Source organism: Seriola lalandi, unplaced genomic scaffold, assembly GCF_002814215.2.
Source record: "Seriola lalandi dorsalis isolate HSWRI2012SDOR001 ecotype SW California unplaced genomic scaffold, Sedor1 jcf7180002053433, whole genome shotgun sequence".
Taxonomy (NCBI): Eukaryota; Metazoa; Chordata; class Actinopteri; order Carangiformes; family Carangidae; genus Seriola; species Seriola lalandi.
The window spans coordinates 49,980-76,727 of record NW_019523986.1 but is presented as its reverse complement, the minus strand read 5'-3'; the positions used below and the strand labels follow the sequence as shown (position 1 = coordinate 76,727).

General features: G+C 40.7%; 2 protein-coding genes across 2 annotated transcripts in view; both read right to left on the bottom strand.

The window, feature by feature from the left end:
- Window positions 1-415: 415 nt before the first annotated feature.
- hif1aa (hypoxia inducible factor 1 subunit alpha a) lies at window positions 416-12,793 on the bottom strand. The gene is made up of 15 exons (XM_023401058.2): window positions 12,501-12,793; window positions 5,587-5,777; window positions 4,902-5,053; window positions 4,519-4,603; window positions 3,654-3,763; window positions 3,247-3,449; window positions 2,927-3,033; window positions 2,638-2,785; window positions 2,029-2,402; window positions 1,708-1,919; window positions 1,493-1,615; window positions 1,123-1,379; window positions 939-1,038; window positions 768-858; window positions 416-675 (listed from the first exon to the last, which is right to left on the bottom strand). Exons 1-15 carry the CDS (start codon window positions 12,530-12,532, stop codon window positions 512-514), a joined length of 2,349 nt encoding a protein of 782 aa, XP_023256826.1. The 5' UTR covers window positions 12,533-12,793; the 3' UTR covers window positions 416-511.
- A 4,365-nt stretch (window positions 12,794-17,158) lies between these two features.
- Window positions 17,159-26,748, bottom strand: part of prkcha (protein kinase C, eta, a) — a 21,325-nt gene continuing 11,735 nt past the window's right edge. The window contains exons 10-14 of the mRNA XM_023401064.2: window positions 25,024-25,178; window positions 21,216-21,354; window positions 20,386-20,574; window positions 17,782-17,928; window positions 17,159-17,652 (exon numbers count right to left, since the gene is read on the bottom strand). Of these exons, the coding sequence (XP_023256832.1) occupies window positions 17,503-17,652; window positions 17,782-17,928; window positions 20,386-20,574; window positions 21,216-21,354; window positions 25,024-25,178 (780 nt within the window). The 3' untranslated portion in view covers window positions 17,159-17,502. The remainder of the gene's footprint in view (window positions 17,653-17,781; window positions 17,929-20,385; window positions 20,575-21,215; window positions 21,355-25,023; window positions 25,179-26,748) is intronic.

Here is a 26,748-nt window from a genome sequence, read left to right as displayed (position 1 = left end):
ACAAGTATGGGAGGAAAAATAAAATTGTTCAAATCCCATCAAAACTACTTTTAAAAAGGCTTAATATATATTGCTGGTAATATTTTTCTTTTTAAGAAAATATAAATTGTGCGACTGAAGCTTACAATACACTGCTGGCAGTAGCGCCAGGTTCTGTGGTGACCTGCTGGAGAAGGGTCATCTGTCGAGGCGCTGTGTGCTGAGAGACTCCCCGGAAAAGAGAGAGAGAGAGAGAAAGAGAGAGAGAAAAAAAAAAGACATTTGGACATCTCATGATGCCTGAATCCCTTGCACCAAAACTCAGATGCTGCTATGGTGTTTGTCACAGTGGAATGCTGCAGATATCACATGATGTGCACAAACAGCAGCCAAACTATAATCAAACTCATACAGATACATAAATAAGGGGTTGTGGGGTGGTGGGGTGGGGGGGCTTGGAGAGGGAGTGACAATGTGGGGGAGAAATTGTAGTGTCCAGTCTAGTCCAGCAGTGAGCAGGCTAAGCATTGACTCAGTTGACGTGGTCCAGTGCGCGCAGCAGCTCCTCCCCCTGCAGCAGGTACTGACGGCCTTGCAAGGGGGCGTTGACCTCGCAGTCGTAGCGGGTGAGCTGTGGCAGGGTAAAGAGAGTATTGGTGCCCTCTGATGTGCTGCCAAGCAGTCGACTTGCCAAATCTGAGCAACAGAAATAAAGATACAGAGTTATGATTCTTCTGATGATTAATGTCAGGCAATAGTCTAGTGTAGTCTAGATCTAGTTTATTCACCTGAAGGCAGCAGAAGTATGGTCCTGGTTGTTCCTGACTCAGAGGCCTTCAGCTTTTTGCCCTGTTCCACTTGTTCCTCAGGCAAACTTCCCTGCAATTATCAATTACAGATTTTCAAACTCTCCATCTATAAAAGTTCCCTCTATGTATGTTTGGATATTAAGGACTTACCTGTCCAATAATCTCCATTAAGTCACCCAGTTTTCTTTTGCGCTGTGCGTTCTGAGCTGCCAAGGTCCTGAGTGAAACTTCTTTGTCCAACTGCGGTGTCCTGCAACACAGCGATACTGATACTTACTAACCCAAAATAGTAATATGATTAATTAATAAATATAGTGCATTTTGGAGACTTTACCTCTTAGCAAGGATGGTGGCAAGATGAGGGGCGTTTACAGGCTCAGGTGGTGCCGGGGAAGCTGTGCGACTGCCTGGTGTGCTGAATGGGGAGCTGGGATAGCTGCTGACATCTTGTGTGACATGGACTGGAGAGCTCTTGAGGGATTTGACTGGTCCACAAGACAGAGGCTCTTCTTGGGTCAGACTGCGCAGCTGGAAGTCATCATCCATGGGAATGTAGGGAGCTAACATTTCCAGATCTAAGTCCTCCATAGCCTTAAGGGGAGAAAAAGGTCCTATTAATCCAGATAGGGAACTTTTTACTGTTAGACTAACTGTGAACTTGATTTAAACAAAGTAAAATCTACAGTATCTCCTGGCATTATTACCTGTGTGGTGAAGGGGGTCTTGGGCTCCGTATCGATGGCAAACAGCTTCTCCACCAAGTCTAGCTTGAAGTCTGCGCTCATATCTGAGTCCATGGGGAAACAAAAGTCCAATGGACTGTCAGCCTAAAAATGAGAGGTCAAAGGTCATTACCATCCTGATACATATTGGTGAGTCAATAGTCCAATCTGCAAAATGACAATTCACTCAGTCTTACCTCTGAGGAGCTGTGGCTGGTCGATATACTGGACGGAGCTGGAGCATAGCTCTCAGATTTTGCATCCTCAGAGGTGGTGGTGGTGGTGATGGTGACATGGAGAGGCGCGCTGGTCGGCAGCGGTGAAAGGGGCAGAGCCAGCCTCTCACTGGAGGAGGGTAGCATTACATCATTATAGAGAGGGACCTCCTTTGGTAGCTGGATTTCTGAATCTGTGCCAGAGGACATAAGAAAGTTAGAATAATTTAATTTACTGTTTAACATATAAACTCTTGATTTATGTTGTAGAGATATTTAAGTATCTATAATAGGGTCACGAACCAGGGCAGCTGAAGTCCAGGGAAATGATTGTGTCTCCGGCTGCCGGGGCCAGCAGGGTGAGGGCCTCAGGCTCTTCCTTCAGCTGGTCATACAGGCTAGCCAGCGGCCGGGCCTCTCCCGCCTGGGTGAACAGTTTGATCACATCCAGCTCTGGAGTCTTCTCCTCCTCCTCCTTCAGCAGGGTTGGAGACATGTCAGGCATGCTGTTCTGAACTGCAGCTTTCTCTTCTTCCTCCTCCTCCTCCTCCTCCTCCTCCTCCTCCTTTTCCTCTTCCTCCTGCTGCTGCATCTGCTGCTGCTGCTGCTCCTCCTTCACTGGCTTCACATCCTCAGTCTGCTCCAGAGACAAGATCAGTTTCTCCTCCTGGATGCCGCTGTAGCAGAGAACAAAGACATGGCAGAGTTAAGCAGCCGTAAGACTGAGTTTACTGAAGATTTTCCAAAGGCTCCGTGAGAACTCGGAGCACAAACAAGCCACTTCATCACTTCAAACTATAATTTTATATATAATTATGCAGTCCCTTAGCTGGCTTTTTAACTTGAGAAGTATAAAACAAACAGGTTAATACATGACAGTCTCTTCTAAAAAAAAAATTGACTCTTTAGTACCTGAGCACAAAGTTGACACAGACAACACACTGTGGCTGGGAGTTCTTGTTGTTGTAGATGACAGTGGCTTGGGTTTCCACCCACACAAAGCCTCCTCTCTTGGCCAACATCCGGTATTGTCCTGTGCTGACCTGGCCCTTTGCGAACACTGAAAGCAAAAAGGAAAGCAAGGGGGGAAATTAGAAGATTGATTTTGGCATTTGGTTAAAAGTTTGGCAAATAACACACAGCTGGAGCTTGTTCAAAATGTCAGACACAGTCCAAGTTGCAATTTAAGTCTTATGCTTACAGTTATGGTGAGTCTTGGTAAGATGGTCAGAGTCCAGAGCGTGATAGTACTCATACACAGAACGATTCAACAGGTCCTCTGGCTCATAACCCATGAGCTCAGTGATCCTGGAGAAGGACAAAAAGATTAAGTCTTCCACTGACAAACTAAAGCTTCTGTAGTATCCACAATGAGCACTAGGTGGCTCTGTATGACTGTGCGGGTGAAAGCCATGGTAATAATAGAAAAGCACTACACAAGTGGCTTAAGAAGCTGAACCATGTTTTTATCCATGATAAGCTTCTTAAGCATATAATATCCACTCCAATGAGCAAACTCACCTCTCGTCACAATACGTGAACTTCATGTCCATTGTGTGGCGGCTGAGAAAGGTCTTGGTGTCCAGAGGGACCTCAATGTTGGAGGGGTGTGGGATGGGGTCACAGATCAAAACCAGGTAAGGGACAGGTGGCTCCTTGAGCCCGTTGGTAGTCTGCTCAGTGTGGGTGTCATAAACACGCACGTGACCTGAGCAGTGGAGAACCTAGGGAGATAACACAAGGGTCACAACACATTTATTTTGATTTCCAGACTCCAAGGATACTAAATAGTTTCCTAATGCATTAGAGAGGTAATTATCAGAGGAATTGGTTTACAAAAAAAAGGAGCATTTATCTAGAAAACTAAAAAGGTTACTTCTGATACATTGCGGAGAGTATATTTCTTCAATGATTACATTAGGCCGTACCTTCCAAGTTGCTGACTTGACATTGACAGTTCGGCCCCTGCTTGTCAGAGTACATTTCATTCGGAGGAAGAAGCTGCGCTCTGTGTTTGGTTCCTTGGTCTTTTTGGAGCCTGAAACAACACAAGGAGTCAGAGTCACAGTTTCAAAAAGGGAAACAGCATCTGTATGGTGAGAGGCATAAGTGTGTTGAAATGACAATAGAGCCATTAGAACTTACAATTGCCTGAATTCTTTTTATTTTTTTATTCATTTCAGTGTTGTATTATAAAATTTTCATTTTCAAACATTTCATATTTGCATTCAGACAAGACATTAGGCAATAAAGCTTTTGCACTGTGGTGAGCTACAGCAAGTTAAATAAAGGAAGTGGAGTTAGCAGCCGTTATAGCTAAGATAATATCACTTTGCACTCGCAATACCAAGGAGAAATGCAGTGTGCCCTCATATGACCATCTATTGATATAGAATTATGTTATGAAGTACACTTCAGAGGAAAGCTTACTAATGATTAGCTATAATAATGTCACTTAAAAATCCTGCACAAACTTTTGCCAACTGGAAATAGAAAGAAAAAGTAAACTAATTCTAGCCACTGACACAAAACAAGGCTAAACTGTGTAGTGCAAGCAGTAAATGTGCCAGTGATGTAGTGTACTGTTCCAGTAATGCTGAATGAAAGGTCACTGAAGTACACACTAGCCAACTCTAATCACTTTGACCTCAGGACTGAAGAGGGAAAATGATAACTGCTTCTGACAGATTCCTAGTCTGAACTTGCCAGCTCAGAGTGAATTGGATTCCCTGCTGATGAGCCCATGTGTATGTCTGTCCCTCTCCATTATAGTGGTCTGTTGTTGTCCCTCACCTGTTCTGTGGACCAACATCTCCCTCAGCTCCTCCTGGTCACAGGGATGTGTGAAATCAAACACGCTGTGTCCAGTCAGGTCAAACTGCAGCAGACAGAGTGAGAACAGAATCTAAGTCCTCTTACCACATATGTGTACATGCAGCTGTTTGTCCATATTGTCCACAGTAGAGATTGTGGTGACTTCTTCTAATCTTTTTCAATAAAAGGCTTCATGTGCATGTGGAATGTTTATTGAGCAGTATCTCTAAAAATTTAACAATAACATTTTTGTTGTATAACATTGGAAGTACAATCATGTTTTTTGGCTGAAAAGTTTCTACTTCTGACTCTGTTTCCCACCAGTCTTTATGCTGACAAAACGCAGGTTAAATAAGACTAACCTGTGCCAGCCCGAGGCACTTGTTGACATTCTCAGAGAGATAGATTATATCTCCGTCTTCAGACAGCACCATGAGAAAGCCTTCCAAGGCCTTAAGGTAGGAGCTGTTTAGCTGGATATCCAGCTCTGTTTCCTCCTCTGCCATTGGGTCATCTGGAGGAGATAACAGAGGGGGGAGGAAGGGGGTGAGAGAGATAAAGGAAAGTAGACAAAGAAAAGAAAAGCATGAGGAAACCAGGCTCAGGTCATCATCAGAAGCCTCTGTTGTCTAAAGAACACGTTTGCTGGGCAAGACAACGCGACGCAGAAATCCCCCGCCCCCTAAAGTATATCTGCAAATGGATCTCCGTCAGTGTGTGTGAGTAACTGACTCAGTATTTAACTGTTTATCACCGTTTCCTTCCTCTGCATCTCAGACTGTGCCCACTATTTATCTCACTCTCTTTAGGGTGTCCTTTCTTTTCTCCAGCAATGCTTTAAATCATTTAAATGTGATGGCATTCTACTACAAGTAAATCTAATGAAAATTCAAAATATTGCCTCTTTATTGAGCTAATTTTCAAGCTGCCTCTAAAATTACAATGACAATAGCTGCAAAACTCAACTATCCTTAGGACTTCACTTAAAAAATATAGATGTGTCCCATGCTACACTGTACATCATCCGGTACAACTACAGATACTGACCAGTGCTGAGCAGCTTCCTCATGCGCAGGTAGCTGATGGTGAGCCTCATGATGGAGGCCTTATCCAGGCTGGAGCTGACACTGTGGGGCAGGGGCAGCTGCTGGGCCAGCTCGTAGAACACTTCCGACTCCTTCCCACGCCGACATCGCGCTGCATCCCTGGACTTCTCCTTCCTCCGCTCCGAGCTCACTCTGCGGGAGACAGGTGGTGGGTCAAAGATAGACTTGTGACAAATTGGTTCTGATTGCACTGTGTGCATTCCAAGAGCTGACATCCCTCCTTCCTGACTTGAGTTTGTGCACAGAGTCTGGTCAGCCTCTGGCCTATCACTGGTGGGGGAAGGCTGCAGCAGCTGGAGTTCGCAACGAGTGAGCTCACAGCCAAGCCACCGTCTGGACCCCCATCAGACTAATTTACATACATGGCTATCTGACTGAGACCATCTTATTGGCCACTGACCAAATGAAATGGAGTCCATCCCCTTAGAGTGATTGGCTGGGAGGACGGGAATGGATTCTCTTGTCTGTCTGTTGGTGCACAGCCAAGCTACAGTGTGACACCAATCATTATGACATTTACGAGCCTGGCTCAACGGATCTACAGGGAGGAGAATGATAATACTAGCACTAACACAAACACAGAGAGCGCACATAAACACAGAGTAAGCGACAACTGCAACTACAAGGACAAAGAAATTGTCAGATTTTCCATCATGTTGCATCAGCAGCCCTCATAACTGCTCACTGCTTGTACTTGCTCCATTTCAGATCCTGCATTTACCCAGGCAGTTATCCAAAGTCTGGCTAATGGACTATCACCACACTGTAAACAAGAGCTTAACAAGAGCTGTCAGTATTAAAATGACAAAGGAGAGCAGACTTTAAAGGAGACAATAACTTGTGCAAATCACTTTTAAAACTATGCTCTTGATTTTATTGATTTCTCACAATGGCTTTTAAACTAAGCACTGATTTGACTTTTTATTTGTATTGGTAACCACGTCATAACCTCAAATGTATTTTAGAAGACACTGGAGCAGCATCACAACAAAATAGACTGTGCTTCAAAAGCCCCTGGCTTTGAAATGAACACCTAATTGAAATTGATCTGTTATGGACTTACAGCATTGACAAAGGCCATATTGTTATTTGAGGCTCTCTAACAAGAAAATGTACCATCCAACTAAAATTAGCCTAATGTGCATCAAATCACCTGGCAGGGTTGCAGGAACACTTATAATACAACTGATGTGCAATACCCTCTACAAATCACATTACTTGTTCTCTGGGGTAAAAAGATACAACACAAGGCCGAGCATAGCATGGCAATGATCTAAGCCTGAGAAAAACATCTGAGTCTGATGAGGGTTTTATGTGCAGACAATTGCTCAGGTCCTTACCACTGCACTTGCACTTAGTACAAACAGAAAACTACCTTTCAAAACTAGATATCTACACCTAAATAAGTAAAAAACAAATGCAAAAGTCCAAATCACTCAACACATATTGGATGATAAGTCAACCACAATTCTATGGAATATCTTTCCTTGGTCATCTAATCCCCATTTGATGACAACGTGTAAACAAGAAATTTGGATGGTGCATATACCAGAAATCCTCCTCTCAAAAATATGAACTGTAATATAAACATGTTCCAACCTAGACTCTAATTACAGCTACAACTACAAGCGTATACATTCAATCACATGTTTGCACATTTGTAAAAACATTGACAAATGTTTACAATATCTTCTGTTGCCGGCATGTACCATAGCCAGAATGTCTGGACATCATAAAGGGTAACTGCAGGGTTATGCAATCTGTTCTGTATTGTATCAACATGTTCAACTCTTCATTTTGGTCCAATATCAACAGAATGTTCACCCCCAACTTACATTCATGTAAATGGGTTAATTTATCATCACAGGCTTAAGTTATAACAAATTATTAACAAGACATTTTGCACAAGTCACACACTGGGCCTAAACCTCTGATGATCTAATGACAGATAAACTCCACACATTGTTACTAACTGTAGTCCCTTCACAGGCTAGATGACCGATTAGTACTAGCCTGTAAACAAATTGTTTTCCTCTGTAGTAGCTGCTCCCCGTTGTATCACATGCCTTTATGCAAATCCATTATCCAAATACATGACCACTGAACACAGTGAGACAACATAGAGGACATATCACTAAGCCTACAGTTATTATGACGAACACCAGTGTTTGAGTCACTGTACACAGCTCTATAAACATCTGTAATACCAAAGATAAGTAATAAACGCATCTAAACCTATAGATCATAAAGGATAGCCGATAGTGTCGAAAGCATAACCTCTTTTTACAGTGTCCAATTTTAGAATTACAGCCCTGTGACACAATTGTGTAATACAAGCATTTCCTTTTATACTCCTATGTCCTATTCAGTATTGTGATACTTGATTATAAAAAGTAAAACTGCTGACATTTGATGACACACCTCCACTGCCTCCTCAAAATTACAAAAGGAGAAAACACAGTTTTTCCTCCTGACATGAAACATGCAATGAAAACAAAATGCTTCTCTTAATGTTAAAACAAAGCAAGCAGAGAGGCCACCGTTACATAACACTATTTATGCACATGGTCATGCATGCCCAGCAGTCCTCTGCTGGACATGCCTCACAACACAATCACATTTGCAGTTTTGCTCTGTTTAATTAGACTTGCTTTGGTTTCTAATAAGAATGAGTGCTATTAATGTAAACAAAATTTATTTGAGTTGTTACCAGATGTGGACAAGTGATCTGAAGATTAATGGGGGAAAAAACTGTTTACATTGATAATCAGCCTGGCCAATTTTACCCGAGTTGCTTGTGTATTTTGTTACTGGGGGTTGACCTGTTTCACTAGAGAAATGTTCTCACTATCTGTCAGTACTGTTTAGTTTGACAGTAAACATTGTCTTATCTATTATATAATCCCGTTCGGGGGGGGAAAAACCACAACTAAAATCTTTACCCAATATGGGAGGAAAGGCAAAGCAAGACTGAAAATAAATAAATTTCCCAGTAAAATCTGGGCATTATAATCAGCCACTCGAGGACATATTTGAAAACAGCTTGGCAGGGGTTGATTGTAATGGTTCATTGGCACTGATGTTAGATACTTTCCTCTGTTCAGCAACTCAGTAACTAATTGATCATTTAAATATATAAAATACAGATGGGAAACTTTTACTTACAGTATTAATATAGCCATTTTTATTTATCTATTTTCTTTGATGAAGACCTGTATAGTTTGTGTTTGACTCTGCTGGGTTTTCATTACATAAAGCTATACAAACTCTGTTAAAATGGTACTTTGACAACACATTAGCCAGCTCCATTCACTGTTGAAGGGGGTTAAAATTCAAAAAAATGCCCAAAAGGAAAAAAATAAAACAAACCCATCGTTGTTCCTGAGATTTTCACCAGCAGTAGCTTTGTGCCTCACAAGAAGGTTAATTTGCTAGTATACAATAATAATAATTTACCGCTTCCAGTAGGGACTCTATCCTGTCCTTCTCCACTGGGAGGTGCAGCCTGGCAAAAATCCTCAAGATTACAAATATTATAAACCATTTAAAAAACCTAATATAACTCAGATTACATCCTCCTGTGCAAAAGACTATTTCAGCTGATTACATTTAGCCCACGAACAGCCACTAAGTCCAACATATATAATAGGTTACATTCTTCATAAAAAAGAGCCTCTCATTTGGGACATGGGCTAGTAGTCTTACTCACCCGATATGGATTGTACAAATCTGCCTCCAAATGATCAAACATTTTACTTTCATCAGCTTCCCGTGAATGTTGTTGATTCTTCTGCGTTAGACTTGAAATGCAATTTTGCAGGGAATTAGTTTACTGGAGCCTAAAAGGCATTTAAGCCTTTTTGTGAAGAAGGAAAGATAAATGCCTGAGAGACTGGTACACAACACTATGTTGATTTCTTGAGTCTACAGAAAATCTTTATAAAAAGTTTAAGTCTTGGAAATTTAACCATCTATACTGCTGACCTTGGGACTTTGAAAAGCACACTCAATTAGTTTGCAGCTAAATGAAAGTGTCTCTTAATTTTAAAAACATATAACATCCACACATCCAAATATGAATCCAAATTCAGGTGTGGACAGTGAATCCAATGCAAAGACAGTGAGAAAGTGCATAGTACTATAGTAGTAATTGTACAACTGATAAGCATTGGCGATTATATTCAACAAAATTCAGGATGTATGAAGGTATTGTTTTCACGCTTCCTTCCTTGCATTGTTTATGAGACACTGTCAAAGTCTTTTCGGCCGTGGTGTATTTATTAATGAAGAGAGTGAAAATTTCAAGGTGTGTATATTTATATAGTTGTTATACAACTTCACATCCTAATGCACAACACAACCCTAGCAGGTACTTTATGGTATTGTGTCCTTCCGAGCATTGACCTACCAGTAAAGAGCATTCTTTCTCCATTATCGATCAGTTCTCACAATTATTGCTTAAGAAGCCTTAACTGCTTTGTATTCATAACTGTTAAACGCCTCTCTTACTTTACATTTTTAAACACAGTAACATGCGAGCTTAACTAACTACAATAGTCACCCTTTATAAAGCAGTGATTTAGCAGTCTAAGCCTTAAGGCTTCAGTCCACATTTTATTTCTTTATTCTTTTCTTCAATTACAAAACCTACATGAGAAAAATGTGCACACAAACAATACAAACCTATGCTCTGCACCAACAAGTAACCAAATTTACTTTTCAAGTTCTAACTAGACTGCACACAGGCAGCAAATTGTACTCGAATGTCTCAGGGCAACCTGCAAATTGTCAGCCAGTGAATTGCTACACACATTTGGCCACTCCTTTTGACGTCAAGCCTGAGTGATTAAGAGATGAGACAGAAATAATACCATGGCACCTCACAGAGACCTGCTGAAACTGCATCCAACCAGACCACAACTTTGAATTGTTTCTGAGATAGAATGAACATAAGAATTACTGAAACTAAACAGGATGTTGACATTTTACATGTACATACACAAAGTGCCTAATTAGAAGTTAGCAGAAAGTGAGTGAAGTGCAAGGCAGACGGCAAATCCTTGAAAATGAAAAGAAGAAAACTACAGGCATTTTAACTGATGCACAACACCTTAATAAGATCTTAATAACAACAAATTTTAGCATGTAGGAGAACTTAAATTCCATGGAACAGATTACACCTACATTGAGTTGAGTTTCAAACACTACTCCCATTACTAACGGATAAAACATTAGGTAAATTTCAGGGGATCTTCCAAATCTATTTCATGTTCATTTTACCTTACCAATTGGTTCCGAAATTGCACAGGAAAACCTTTATGCAAAGCGCATCTTTATACTATCCCAAGTTTCTGGTTAAGACAATAACACTCTTTTACAGCTTTTCAGCTTTTTGTTGACTGCATATTATTCCACAGTGAAGCTTTCTACTGTTGAATTTCATTGTTGCCATGCTACCCCCAGCTGAGGAATCCCTACATCCCCTGTCCACTTTTACCACCCTGCTGATCATCTGTTGGTACCTTTTATGACCTTGTTTATCTCAGGACTGACTGTTTATCAGGTGACTTTTTGGTCTGATACTGTTAATACTATCAGGAAGACATTTCCCCTCCATTTGAATTAGAACAGTTAAGTGTATGCCCAAAGTGGAACCAGGGCTGATTTGAGGAAATAAAACAAGCTTTGCACGCAGAAGTCTAAGCTCTTCACCCTCCACCATATCAATGACCCAGGGGCCCAGATCAGTAATCTGCTGGATGCTCAGATAAATGATAGCTTCAATCACTGTGTTTTCACTGAAGCTTCTCAGGGAATAGCAAGAAGGCCAACTAAATATTAAACTCAAAGTAGACTGTCAGACACGATTAATAGTTTTGGTCAATGACAACTACTTCCAATAAAATCCAAACTAAAGCTGGACAAAAAAAATCTATTTAATTTATGATGATGAATTAATTGTTGTACTTTATTGTTGTGTATATATCAAGAAAAAAGCCACTTTACAATACATTTTCTCAGTTTACTAGTTAATTGGTTAAAACCGAGCCTACTGAACATTTGAACAAACTGGCCATGTGAAATAACTGCTGTGGAATTTAAAGTAGTTTCAAATGCAGCTGTTTGTAATGTTCGACATAAGTTTACAAGATTTGTTAATTAGGATGATTACTTCTCTAATTAAACTTAACCATGAACCATTACCAGTCCAGAAAATTAAAAGAAATTCAAACCAAGGCCACTTTCACTGAATCCTAAATATTTCAACAGAAACCACACACCACAATCCAGCATTGCTCACATGAGCGCTGGCAACTTTACACTGAAAACGGCCAATGTTGGCTCATCAATTCCCAAATAATACACCACCAGTGATGTATTATTAATAAGATAAATAAATGGTACATTCAGAACAGATGAAAATAACGTAGCATCCAGGACTCACAACACCGATTAAATACAATAACGTAGTAATGTACTGGTTGACGAGGTAAAATTGATTTAAAAGCAGATTTAATCAAGGTAAACAGACAAATCAATCTAGCGAGATGCTACCTGCATCAACTAACTTATTTTAGTAGCTTGCTAAATAAACAATTTTACACTGGGTTAGTTCAGCTAGCAGCTAGCTTATGTCAGCTAGCAAGCTACGTTAGCTGCTGCTAACAGCAATAGCGTCACCAGCACACGCATTTTGTCGAACAAACACGCTAAACTATCAAGTAACCTTGAAATAAAGCCCATAATGTCACAGCAGTAATAGTAATCAAATCACAAGAGATGACCAAAGTTGTGCAGCTAGTCCCTAAACAACAAGATAGCCTGCTACGTAGCATTAGCTAGCACTAATGTTACCTTTTCTTTTCGGGTACAATTCCTGTGTCCATGTCAGGACGAAGGACCTGAGTTGAGTCTCTCTATCGGTATCAAGCTGTATCCGGGCCCGTCGAGAAATAAACCAAAATCCCACGGTTTGTCACTGGTATGGCTCCGTAAATCCTCAAGCGGGTTACATACGAGTTCTGACTGTATATATTTATCAAAGAAGTCAAGCTTCCATCCACTAAAAACAGATCATTCGTCTCCTCTTCTTCAAAGACAGTGCCACGCTGGAGAGGGGTTACTTGCAGAGACAATGTTGCACCGTAGAGAATCTCCGGCTCCTCCCCCTGATTCGCGGGGGCGCGCAATCACATGCTTTTCCTCCGTTGAGGACGCGCACAGGAAACCTGAGTATCCACCACCGAAATAACTGTAATCTTCGACTGAAGTTTAAGTGTGTTTAGGACATTCAACTGCAAGTCTACAACACAAAATGACTAAAATGCTATTTATATCTCTTTTAGTTTTAAACTAATACTCTATCACTATCATATTTCTTCAGTAGACCTATCCTCCATTACAGCCTACTGTAGGCCTACTGTAGTTCTAGGGTGTTTTGCTGATAAAGGCCTTGTTTTTTAAGTAAGACTGAATAATTAATTTATATATTCTCGAAATCGTGATATGTCTAGTGCAATATACAAATCAAAGGGGCTGCATTTTTTTTGATAAAAGTAAAACGTGTCACAAGATGGGGGGGGGGGGGCAGAACTGCCGCTGCTGCCTTTTCACAATTGGAAGTCTTCAAATGCCAAATCAAAACTCATTTTACCAAAAAGATTTAATATTAAACACCTTAAACTGATTTATGCTGTTTGTTCCTGCCCTCCAATGGCCCATCTATGAAATAAACTCTGCCCTGACCCTTCCTGTTTCCAGTAAGTGAACCCCAGGGGCTCCAACACCCCAGATTCGTGTGTCAACTGGTTATTGGTGTTTTAATTGACTGCACATTTGTTAATGAATTCGAACCAGGAAAGTACAATATCATCTAGGTCAGACCCTGACTTGTAGAGGGGCCCTTGGCTTGTATGGTACATTTTCCAAAATAAAGTGGAATTATAAATGAAAACAATTGCTTGTGTGTGAACTCCATACATTACGAAAAGAGAAAAGTGATGATCTTGGTTTAGACTGCCCAAGTTTTCACAACATTTGAGCCAATGCTGCAAATTCGTATGCCATTGTACACAATGAGCTACAAATACAGAGTTTGAATATAATTGTTATTAGAAAGTAAGGAAGCTTAACATTCTTTAGCCAGATGTGTACACATGAGGGATTTCTGTTAGACTCCACCTCACATTCACTGGCTTGCAGATGGTTTTGGTAATTTTCCTGTACCGCTTTGGAGATTTCTGCCCAGTCAGTCCCCTCCCCTCACCACTGTTGGTCATATTTGGCAGTTCTTCATGCCACCTGGGATTCAGCTCTTACTTTTGAAAAGAAAAATGAAAGGAAAACAATGTCCCAGTCACCTCAAAATCTTTCATATCATATTTCATCCCCTTACTTAGAACATTTTGGTTATTACATTTGGGAATGACAATCAGGCAGAGCTTTTGCTGTCACTTCCCAGAACTGTTGGCTGGGAGGGATAACACCTCAGTGTTAGTGGCTGCACTGCAAAGTTTGACTTGAGTTGAAAGAGTGTGGCTAAGAAAATCAATGAAAAGCATATAATATACTGTACCCTCAGTTTATTAGGAACATCTGGCTAAAGCTAATACAGTGTAATAGAACAGCCCTGCAATAAGTCCTTCATGATGGTTATAATGTTCAGTTTTTACTGAAATTGCTTAAGAGAGGTTTTGATTCAACTTTATGGTAATTTTGGTGGCTGCAATTGTCATGCTGTTGGATTATATTGCTTTGTATCGTGCATCTACTAAAACACCTCTCTGCATAATGCAATACAGTTCTATAGCACCACAAACTACATCCTCATCAGTTATTATACAGGTGAATCAACACCTCTCTAAAAGTTTTTAATAAAAACTGAACATTATAATCTTCACAAAGGAGGATTTTACAGGACAATTAGGTTGCATTCATTTTAGCTAGGTGTACCTGATTAACTGTCAAATGAGTGTATAATATATGGATCTTCTGGATTCTCCTGGTTGTTGCACTACAACAGCTGCTGCATTTCACCAGAGATGACTGCGCATACAGATTTATTTTGCCTAACTGGTTGTGCTTGTATTTAATATAGAACCCAACGCTGAGTGTAACCGGTAATTTTCAAGATTACTCAGCTATAGCACATAATGTTTATTTATTTAGTCATTCTGATTAACTTCATGATTGTCTGGAAGTTGTCTAAAGGTGTTAGCCACACCTTGTGTCTGTCACTTCAGAAAGGTGAGTACATATTAACACCACTATAATATAATCTAAACCCTAGCAGTCATCTTTGTAAGAGCAAACTGTTTGGCACAGCCTTTCTTTGGTGGTTTAGGAGTTGAATTTAACTACACTGGAGGAACTCTCTGCTGTGTAATAACACCATTACCACACCTCTGAAAGGAAAATGGTGAAATGTACAAGAAGAATTGCATTGTCATTGTAATTATGGTCATTGTCTGGTTGGATTATCAGATTATTTTCTGATGAAGCACAGAACATCCAAAAAGTGACAAAAATTCAGATTTTTTTCAGGTGATGACTTAGATAATGTCTTTGTGTTGAGTCTTCTTCATTATCTGTTGCTGCTTTTGTGGGGTATCAATCAAACAGAAAGGACAGCAGAGTCAAACTGGTTCAATCAAGCAGTGCACAGACACTGCTGGCAGCCATCAGTATGTCTCAGTAATGAGAGCTGAGACAAGGCTCCTAAATCTCTTCTCTCATTCAGACATTACCCGAGGAAAGCTGCTGAACAGGGCCACATTAATGGGTAAACAAAAACTCAAGTCGTTTAATCCAATATCCAATTCTTTGTATAGCACACACCAAATATCTTTGTTCGGGAAAACTTAAAGTAGATTAGATAGCTGCTGTTAAGTCCCCAAGATCAATGCACTTCTAAATCTTGAGTTAGTGATATTTGTGGTGAATCAGAGTCTTAACAGGGATTGAAGCAAGGTAGGAAGAGTCTTATGGCAACATTAGAGTCTGCTGGCTCAAATTTAATTTTTTAATAAGTAAATAAAGATTAATTTGTATTAGTAGAGCAGCTCTTTGTTTTGCTTTGTCCAAGCATAGAAGCAGTGTTTTCAGCTTCATACACAGGCATTTCTGTATCTCAAGCCACCAATTTACAGTATTTAACGGTGCAATCCTCCACAGGACAGAGGACTGAAGAGATAAACAGATGTGATGCGGAGCCTGAAGAGACTTCCTCCCTCAAGCTAACAGGAAGACACCATCTCCGTCCTGTAAGGTCAAGGAGGGTTATTCATGTCTGAGCAGATTGAACTCGGTGCACACAAGATTCCACACAATGCAAGTTTCTTTTTTTTCCCCCTTTGTTGTTGTTTTAAGTTTCAATTTCTATTACCAACCACACACAGTATACTGTATTCATGCTTCTGCAAGTGGTACAAAAAAGCAAGATTGTGTTTTCCTGTTTCTATCAAAGGCGACAACACTGTCACTGTGTGGCTTCCTGTTTATTCTCTGATGGTTTGCAATGACGAAATGATCTACCGAAGGCTCCCATCACATGATTGGCCAATGCTACTGCAGGGTTAAAGTTTTAAGTTCACTCTCTTTCTTTCTCTCTCTCTATCTCTCTCTCTGTCCACCTCCTAGTTTCCAATTTGTGCTCTCATAGAGAGGTTGGTTTAAATGTTCAGAAGGGAGAATATTCTATAACCTTCTCATATTTGCATGTTTGAAAATGGCCCCATGTGAGTTCCCATTACCCAGGCAGTCTGCCCACGGACCTGGAAGCTTTCAAAGACTCAGTGTTTGTTGAGAGACTGTGCGAGTGTGGAAGAGGAGAGCAGCACACTGAGTGACCTTCAGAAACACCAAAACTCATTTTATACTGGCAATTGCCATATACCATACTCACATTCTTCTTCTGTTCAAGTAACTGTGTGGTGAAATCTCCAAACTTCTGGGTATTTCGCATCAAGCATGAATCACCAGAGAGTTTTCACCTCAGATGAAATCTTGCATCATCCTCAACATGCCTGGCTGATCAACAGAGAGTCACCGAGACAGATACCAAGTTTTTGTTACTGCGTATAACTGATGAATAAATAACAAATATTGCCTATTATCTGAAACAGACTCCACTACCCTAGACAAATCATCCTTTCTAACTTAATTAAAACTTTAACCTAATTTAACCCTGTTATATGTGGTTGTGTTGGATATGCTACTTTTTTTCCCAAGCAACATTTAAGTTTGAGCCCTTTTATTTTGAAAGTGGAGGGACTTGCTTTCATTGAGCCAGTGTTCACATCATTGAGAAACTATTTCATCTGCTCACTCAGTCCTTCCAGGATTTTAACTGGCAACTCGACTTTTCTGGGAATCTCTGGCAGTCTGTTTAAAACTGGCTCTTGATTTAAAAGTATGCCATTATGCTCCAAAAAGTGCTTTTTCATTTGAATTAGCTGGAAGCAAACTCATCCGTCTGTATGAGAGCAAATGTAAAATAAAAATCTGATGCTGTACACCTTTGTCAAACAAGTTTAAAACACATGAACATGTCAAATACTCTACACAGACACTTGCACGAATGTGTCCCAATCAAGCAATAAAACTACATGTCATTTCAAAAGCTGATGACTCGGTGCTTGCTCAGGAATTACAGGAGTGGTTAAGAGTTCATCAGGTGCAGGCCCAGTTCTTGTTGAGTATGTTCTTGGCTGACCCCACTGCGCTTTACACCCTCCTGTCTGTGGGGAATGTGTCAGCGTCATACTGTACATGTCACTCTGAACCGTCTTAGACGAAGCTATTGACACTGATAAGGGTGAGACAAGTGCAGGATGACTGGTGATCAGTGTGGAGACTCTTAGCTCTCCAGCAGTTCAGGTGAAGTGAAGGAGAAGTTACGAAACTCCTCCTGGTTGATCGACGGGATCATAGGGTCATCAATGGGTGTGAGGGTGGGTTCTTCCTGAGTAAAATCTGGGTCAAAGTTGTTGACGTCCTCTGGTGATTTCTAGAGGAGAGTAATAAACAATAACTCATTAGCAGCAACATTTTAGCAAAAAAAGTCAAACACTATGTAACGTCTGCAGAGTTATACACACACTACCATGCCATCAATAAAGTCATTCATGTGACTTACGATCCTGGGCTTGAAAGGTGGCTCTATTGCTCTACGATTCAGTTTCTCCCAGTCGATGTCTGTGAAGAACGCGTGGCTGGTCACGGCGTTCTCTCCGCCATCTGAGGCCACACAGCCCAGACGTCGGGTCGGGTTTTTGGTCAAGAACTGTAAAGAAAAAGATGGATGAATTTACAGACACTTAAGACTAAATAAGGGATCAATAAATAATCTGCCCCTTCTCAAGAATATGAACACATACGAACAACACAAACAAAATTTCCACCAGATTATTTATTCATGATGTTGTCAAACTGAGGAAATGTGATGAGTTATTCAACTAGATCCCACTAGATTTTTCTGGAGTAATGCCAAGCTGGACTCAAGCCAGTACACATCCAGTCAAACCCCACCCCCTGACTGACGAAAACACCCCCACCCAGCATGCCACCTCCCATAACGCTTCAGCAGAAGAAAGTTCAACTAGGTTCAATAAAGCGTAACTAGGGAGTCTCAACTTCCTTGTGTTGTACAATAAACAATAGAACAGTGAATCACCTTTTGAACTCCAACTGCTTCTGTACCTCCAAAGTCAAGTAGGTGGGAGAGAAAAGAGGGAGCGGCCCAAACAAAATAAACTAAAAATGAAAAAACTTGCTTAACTCGCCTCTGGAAAGAAAGTAAAAAAAAAAAAAAAAAATGTGTTTTTAGACAGCTCATCTTGGCTAGGAGTCTGCACACACCTCAGGGCTGGCGGTGGCATTCAGACAAGGCCACAACAAACTAACGAGCCTCCATCTTCACAGCGACAGCGGCCAGATTAACCCGAAGTCACTGGCAAGATTAATATGCCTTGCCATATCAGCTCCAAATGTTATTAACTACCCGAGACTTGGCCTAAACACCACTGGATGCCTCAGCAAATCTACGTTCACAGAGTAAAGAGAAAGGAGACAAGATACACGTCAACACAGGCAAAGAAGAATGTCACAAAAAAGAAGATGAAAAGGAGTGGGATGAACTGAAAACACCATAGTGTTGTTTTTGCGCAGTTCAGTCTTCAAACTCACAAATCCCACATGCCTCACATACCGCTGATAGTTTTCAGAAGCATACAACAACTTTGGATTGATGTCCCAGCTTAAAGGCAGCTTCTGCTCCCTGTTTATACAAGAGCAACATGATCAAGATTGCCTCTTTTGGATATGGCAAAGGAACATTACAGTTTAATGCTAGTGTAGTTGCATGCAGGGATTTGCAGCTGCAAAAGCCTGATTTTGATGACATGATTTGTAGCTAATGGGCTAAAATATTAAAGAAACCACACCAGTAACCCCAGTATGGTCGCTGAAGTGTAATTATCTGGGAGTTAGACAGACCAGCAGGGGTCAATCAGTTCAGGAGCCTACAGACCACAAAACTGAGGAAAAACTATTTCACTGAAGTTGATGCCATCTTTCCATAGCTACAGCTGTGCCATCCTCACCACCAGGCCTGCCGTGTCAGCACTTCCACATGAAGAGGCCGTTCTCCATTACACCAGCAGAACGGCACAATGCAATCAGAAAAGAATACTTGTGCTGAAACTATTAGTCGATGATTTAATCAATTAGTCAATTTAATCAACAATTGTGACTGACTCTATAAATCATTTAAGCAAAAGTATAAAACATTTGCTCAATCCAGCTTCTGAAATGTGAGTATTTGATGAATAAAAAAAATCAACAATGAAAGTAATTGTTTGTTTTGGCCCTCATTAATTTATCATCTGATTATTAGCAGACACATGTCTATAGAGCAAAACAGCTAAATAACCTTCAGTTATTATTAAAAAAGTCAGATATCCTCACAAAACCGTGACAACCAAGCCGACTGAACCCCATGAACCTGCCTACAGGAACATGGAGAACCTTGCAATGGATCAACCTTCAGTATAAATAGTGCAGCAGTGTTCAAATCCACTCACACTGACATGCATCTTTATGTAACGTGTGACACTGGAAGCAGTAACACAAATCAACATGGGAGATTGGCTTGGTGCTTCCTCGAGCATGCTGGAATAACAACAAGGATAAGAGGAGGAGAACAGGGTGCAAAGAGGGGAGGAATGGAGGAAGGTGTCGTTGTATTTATAGCATGTGTGCTGTGGCTGGCCACTGGACCATGCCTTAATATAGTTATGTAAGAGGCCCAGGCCAAACAGCTGGCTGGCAGAGCTCCGCAGGGCTGCCAGTCACTATGCAGTCACAGTGTCCGTCAGTCTAAAGGGCAACAAATAAAAATCCCTGATCAAACCTTTGATATCTTAAATATATCTTACTGCGGCTCATGTAACACTATCCAGAAATGTTTACCACTTATCGGTTTTCTCCTCAATGCTGGTCACAAATCCAGTGAGACATTTCCTCTATCATCAGTTCAGTTAAAAAAAAACTTCACAGACATTTCCTGCAATTGTATAATGTGGATTAAGTCCAGTAGAGGCGGCCTGAGGAGTGTAAATATCTGCCAAAAAGACAAAGACTACAGCAAGAGCTGGGTTTCATCCAACTTTAACTATCATTAATTTTTTTCAGCTAATGAACCAACTAACTGTGGATACAAAATGAATAGATGCGGACTCACAGCCTTGAGTATATTCACTGCTTCTGTGCTGAGCCAAGATGCATAAACAATCTCTTCATTGAGGATGGATTCAAAGAGGTCATCTTCATTTTCGGCTTCAAAAGGGGCGTGTCCTGACAGCATCTCATACAGTAGCACCCCAAGAGCCCACCAATCCACAGAGGGGCCATAGAGCATCTCCTGGAGGATCTGGGGAAACATGTCACAGCACACCAATAAAGTTACCCATCATAACTCAGCAATAGAGAGTCTCACTGCAAATTTAAAACCACTCCATGAGGCTCAGTTAGCAGATGTATTTGATTAGTAAGTTGCCAGTGAGGCTACACTGAGGAGTACGTGTTGAGGATAGCAAAGAAGCCTTTCATAAATCCAGACACGCGGTCTTAGTCGGAGAAAAACCTCTCAAACATGGGGACACAGACCATCTTGGTCCCTCATTATGAAATCAAACCATGCCTGTAAAGCTGCATTCTGATGAGGGGATTGGGGCTTGTCAAGTCAAGGGCGGCGTTCACAAGCTGACCTCACAGGTGCGCTGCCTTCCAGTTAGTCAGGAAATAGTTTGGAGTGACCGGCAGTAACCACACAGTTTGTTTTGAATGAGGTGGTGTGATGGAGAGGGGATGGGACTGGAAAATGCATCATATGAACTCAGAGAACCTGTGTTACAGGAAGCCACATGTGGTTGAATGTATTCTTTGCTGCAATCTGTTAAAAAAAAGTGCAGCAAAGTATCTAAAAATGCCCTGGATCATAAATGTGGAGGATAAAGGATCCAACGGTCTGTAGTTAGTGTTATGAGTATGACTGTGTGAGTAGGAACTGACCTCGGGGGCAATGTAATCCGGGGTCCCACAGAAAGTTCCTGTGGCCGCACCTTCAAATATGCCTTCTTTGCACATGCCAAAATCTGCCAGTTTACAGTGTCCGTCTTTGTCAAGAAGAACATTGTCCAATTTTAGATCCCTGAAAGGCAAGACAAACACAGAGAAAAACAGAAAATGAATTATTTAGTTTGAGACATTGTTATCCAGCAGACACAAATAGTGAATAGTAAAAGCCTGAAGCTCATCACATGCTGTCATTCAACTGACGCCAACAGCTGCTAAAATGTTAGTTTCTGCTCAGACTCCAGTCGCAGCCTGCTGGTGTTGTTTCTAATTATATCTGACGGAGGTAGAAATTTGTGGTGAGACAAAAAGAAAGAGGTCCTCTGAGGACAGTGAAGTTTCTGTGGCAGCAGGAGACATGAACAGACAACTCCCTGACCATGACATGGCAGCCAGGAAAAGTCTGACACATTCAGATGACCACTAAGGCTGCCATGAGGGTAAAAAAACCTCTGATGTCAATATTTATTCTGCTTCCAGGAAAATCCAAACTTGAGCTATTGTTTTATTTTTGTGTTTTTTTTGTTTTTGAACAGATTCAACTTACACTGTAGTAAATTGGATGCGGTCACCTGTACTGGAGGTAAATTAAGAGTTAGGATAGAGGTTCATATTCTACTTGTAAAACCTTCTCAGACAAATGTGACTCTGGGCTATATAAATGAAACTGACTTGACTTAACTGCTAGAATTAACTATTTTGGTATTATCAAAGGAGCATTTGAAGAACTAGCTAGAAAGAACCTCTACCATACAAAAATTTCTTAGGCCTATATTACTATAGTTATTTCCCTCCTGGGATCAATATAGTCTGTCTGTCTGTATGAAAACAGTGAAATAGTTTTGTCTGTTGTGTTCTGTGTGTTGCCAAATTGATGAATAACCCTGCTAATGGGAATCATTTTGTACTTGTTGAAATATCTCATTTAAGTGCAAACTCCTTAGTTTTAGTCTTAGGAAGCAATAATAATGTACCTAAATTATTAATAGTAATTGAATTGAAAATAAAATTTATATCATGGATGTATGTTCCTCATTGCCGACTTTGGCTGTGGATGACCCATAACGAAACACTGGAAAAATGCCGTGCTCTGTGTTCATGTCAGCTGGTGCTTTGTCATCTGACAGAGCGATTAAACCTGCTGAGTGTGGGCTCTGGAGTCGAGCTGTAATCTGTGATCAGGTGACCCAACTTTAGACCAAGGTCATTTTACTTCCCGTCTGGCCATGAAGCCAGACCGAAATACTATGTAACGGCTCATGCTGATGCTAATGAATTACAACATTTGGGACAGGAACAGCAACTGATTTTTTTTTCTATTTCCTGTTAATTCCTGCAAAAGATGATACAAGGATTCTGAGTGGTTTTCTCACAAAAGGATGACAAATACAAAAAACAGAAATTCTGAATGTAAAAGAGAGAGGCAGAATGATGGTCAAACAACACTGCTTTGGTTGGATTAATCTGGTTTCTCTTCTCTACCGTAAGCCGATTGTGTAACACTGACTCATAGGGTCATGGTGCCTGTCCATCGTAGCCCAACAAGCAGGCTGAAGAGAGCTGATGCTCACACATCATGACCGCTCACCCAAAGCACTTTCCTGTTCTATCAGTGTGTACATTATTGTATGAATATGTCCAGTGAGAAATGAATCCCTAACCCTGGCAGTTTTACTACCATGCACTCATCACTGAGCTGCACAGGGCCATACATCACTATGCAAATAACCAACTGTAACTACAGCTCCCGCACTCCTTCATCCACCCAGCTCATCACAATAGAAAGACAAGTCTGACTTGGTCTTTGAACGTCTTTCTACAGGAAGTGGGTCAATCGGGCACTGTGGTATCCATAGTTACAGTAACATCTGGAACCCCTACAACACTGAGTGAGTGAACTTTGTTATAACTTACAGGCAAAGAGAGATAGAGTTGCACTAACATGAAAATTTCCAAAGAAGAGAAGAGGAAGTGCTGACAAAGACTATGATGCAAAAACTGTGCTTTTTTTTGATTGTGGTAAGGGGGTAATATTACATCTGGAAGCATATACATATCAACTTGAGGTTATACCACAGTGATTCGAGTCACAATCTACTGTATATTTTACATGATAAATTAACACAGTCTTAAAATAATGGGATGAAGTTATTTCATTTTTTTTTTTAAATATCCTGTTCCCTCTTACATGGTTTCTTCTCTAACAGAGTGGTGATGACAAAAGATTGTATACCACGAAATCACACCTCTATGGCACAGTTGCAACAAAACTTCATAAGTCTCACAAAGGCAGACTGTTTCAAGTCTTTACTGTCAGTATACTTGTACCCTTGTATGTATTTTTCAACTTCTTTTAGAGCAGGACGGTAACACGAAACATCGACACACCGCGGCATCACCTGAGAAGCTTCAAACCACAACTTTACCTAGAGCTAAAAGGGCAAACAGAGATAACGAGTGGAGTCACGAGAAGACATTCATATTACACAACACAGTGACTGAGGCTACAATTATACTTTAAGGAGGCAGCTCCTCTTACACTGACCTTAATGTGTGAGCTGCTACTTGGCTCGTTATTTAAGTTATAGCATGCAAACTCTCTGTGGCCTCTTAAAGCCAAGAGTCATGCTATGCGGTGCAGGCTGACACAGAACACACGGACCACTAAATATAACTCTGGGTTTACTGTTAGTTCACATGATGCCCTTCTTTCTTATCATCGTCATGTACTGGCAGGAAGCCCACTGCTCTACCACCCAACTCTGCACTGCAAGTAGACAACAGCATCCGGAATAAGGTCTCAAAGAATATACTCTCATATAAGGCAGGGGTACGAGCAACAACATGATGAACATATCAAATCAGAACATAAAATTATATTATCAAAAGAGCAGTTCACAAAAAAATGAACAATGTAATCATGCTGATGTGCACTCCATGGCAATCCATTGTTATAGTGTGCCTACTGTTATAGGGTATCCCCAGAGCCTTGAGGAAAATATAGGTGATGTGTGGCTGTGAGAGCGGTTTGGACAATTCCTGATGGAAAACATTTCAAGAAGGGAGAACATCAATAGTTTTGGGGAGGAGGCTGAGATGAGTTCATATGTTTCATGGTCCCAAGAACTGCAAAGATGTTCTGATGAGCTGAGATGGGAAGTGAGGAAATAATGTCTTAATAGACACTGTGAAGTTAACAGATCCATCTTACAAGAGTAAGCCAGAGACTTTGTGTTTCACGTCCATAAAGTTGGACAATATGAAAAAGACAGATTACACAAATGGTCAACAGAGGCCAAAGCACAAAAATTGTATCCTGAATTTGAGTCGCTACTATGAGTCAAGCTCCAAAAACGCTGCATCCTAAAATTTCCATAACACAACTTTAGAGAATCTTTTGTTAAACCACCCGTTTGATAAATGCCAACATCTTTTAAACGTCATGCATTTCAAGTTCATTCGTAACACAGGTTTGTGGTCTCAGAATTAAGGCCAGATATGTAAGCCTAATGATATTATCAGTGGTTATTGTCTCAGACTTGACAAAGCAAGAGATTATACAGCAGTTTTTTTGTTTTTTTTTTAGATCCTGTTCGATTCTTCCTACAACTTAAATAATATTTTATGACAAAAAACAGGCTCAATGACTAGTTAACTATTCATCGTTAGCTTTGGAGACCTCTGTGGACATATACTCGATTTGGGAAAGCAAATTCAACTGTTGTTTGTGCTCCTCGATTCAGACCTGTAGATGATGCCTTTGCTGTGCAGGAACATGAGAGCGGAGGTGATCTCTGCCGTGTAGAAACGTGCTCTCGGCTCTTCAAACTTCCTGGACTTCTGGATGTGAAACATAAGATCGCCCCCATTCACAAATTCCATCACAAAGAACAGACGGTCCTGAAAAAGGAAGTAAGGAGATTACATTTAAACACGTGCACACAAACCACAAGAGCCTCACAGCAGCTCCCGTGTTATTAAACAATCTAAGAACCCATGAACGTGGGCGTGCTGAGATTGCTTCAAGGACGAAACATGACTGCTTCGCATAAATTTCACGTCTTTTTAATGGATTCCTGTCCAACTTACCACACTTTAAAGTCAGCCGGGAAAAAAAAAACATACTGATCAAACCCATTAATCTTTCTTTCTCATTACAGGCTCCGGTCGATATATGATCTAGAAAATGAGACCCTGGGGAAAAAAACACTGCAGGAGAACGTTATGTACAAATCTGGCCGTGAAGCTTCCAGAAGTGATCAGGACCTTCAGCCACAGCTGACTCTTTTTAACTGCTCCGTGGTTTAGATTTGTCTGTTTTTTTTATCCTGAGATTATATGTATAATGTTTAATAAGAAATGTGCTGCACATGCAAAGCAGGCTGAGCTCTGTGTGTGGTCTAGCTTTACGGCTGAATTAATCTTTAACAGTTTCATTTTGACAGTGAAAGTGCTATTTTATCCCAAAAACCTGGTTCCCTGTTTTTACTTCACTAAATAAAGTTGTCCAAGGAGAATCTGTCTGTACTTGAACATTAAAGTAACCACAGATGCCATTTCCTGGGGTGGACATTTTAAATCCACAGCCAGTGAATGGTGCCTCTGGGCTTTCCAAGTTTAGTAAGACCTATCCTGTTTTGCAAGATATTCTCCAAACCTCCGTAAAATTGCTGAGCTAGACGTCGAATTACGCAAGATTAGATTCAGTGTTCAATGTTGTTTGTTTAAGACGAACAGCTGATGACAAACTGCAACACTGAAGGACAATTCTCCAAAGACATCATCATTTGGTAAAAGTGTCCACTTGCCACAACCCTCCTCCTCATCCCCTCCTCCATTCTTTCCATGCCTACTTATATTTTTCCATATTCACAAAAATAGGTCATATTTCTAATAATATCAATGTTATGACACAATTTAAAATCACAGATAATTTGACACTTTAATTTATTCACAATTAAAAGAAATGTTCTTGCTTTCACAACAAAACAGAAATTTTTAGTGATGCTGGTGGGACAAATGCTGTCATGCGTTTGTGCGTGGGTTTGAAACAGTGAGGGGAGCAGCGTCACTGATTCAATTCTCCACCACTACTGCTGCTCTATTTTGATCAGAGGTAAAGTAAGCTGGTGGCGGTTCCAATGAAACTAAAGCAGATTAGGTGTCCTGTTTGCACCAGAAAGTCAGGCTCTGCAAGCTGAGCGTCATCCACCTCCTCACAGCCTCTCAGACACGAGACTAGGGCACTGCTGCCACCTGCTGACCAGCTCATGCAAAGCATCATGGGATACTAAACCAAATGAGCAGAAAGATATTTAACAAGTGAATGAGGGAATGTCTCAGTGTTTTCTATGCTCACAACATTACATAAAAAAAAATCATATAAACGGCAAAATCTCTTCTCAGAATCGTTGAAAGACATATACCCTCTGAAAACTGTTGATAGCTCTTGTGGATATTACAGAGTAAT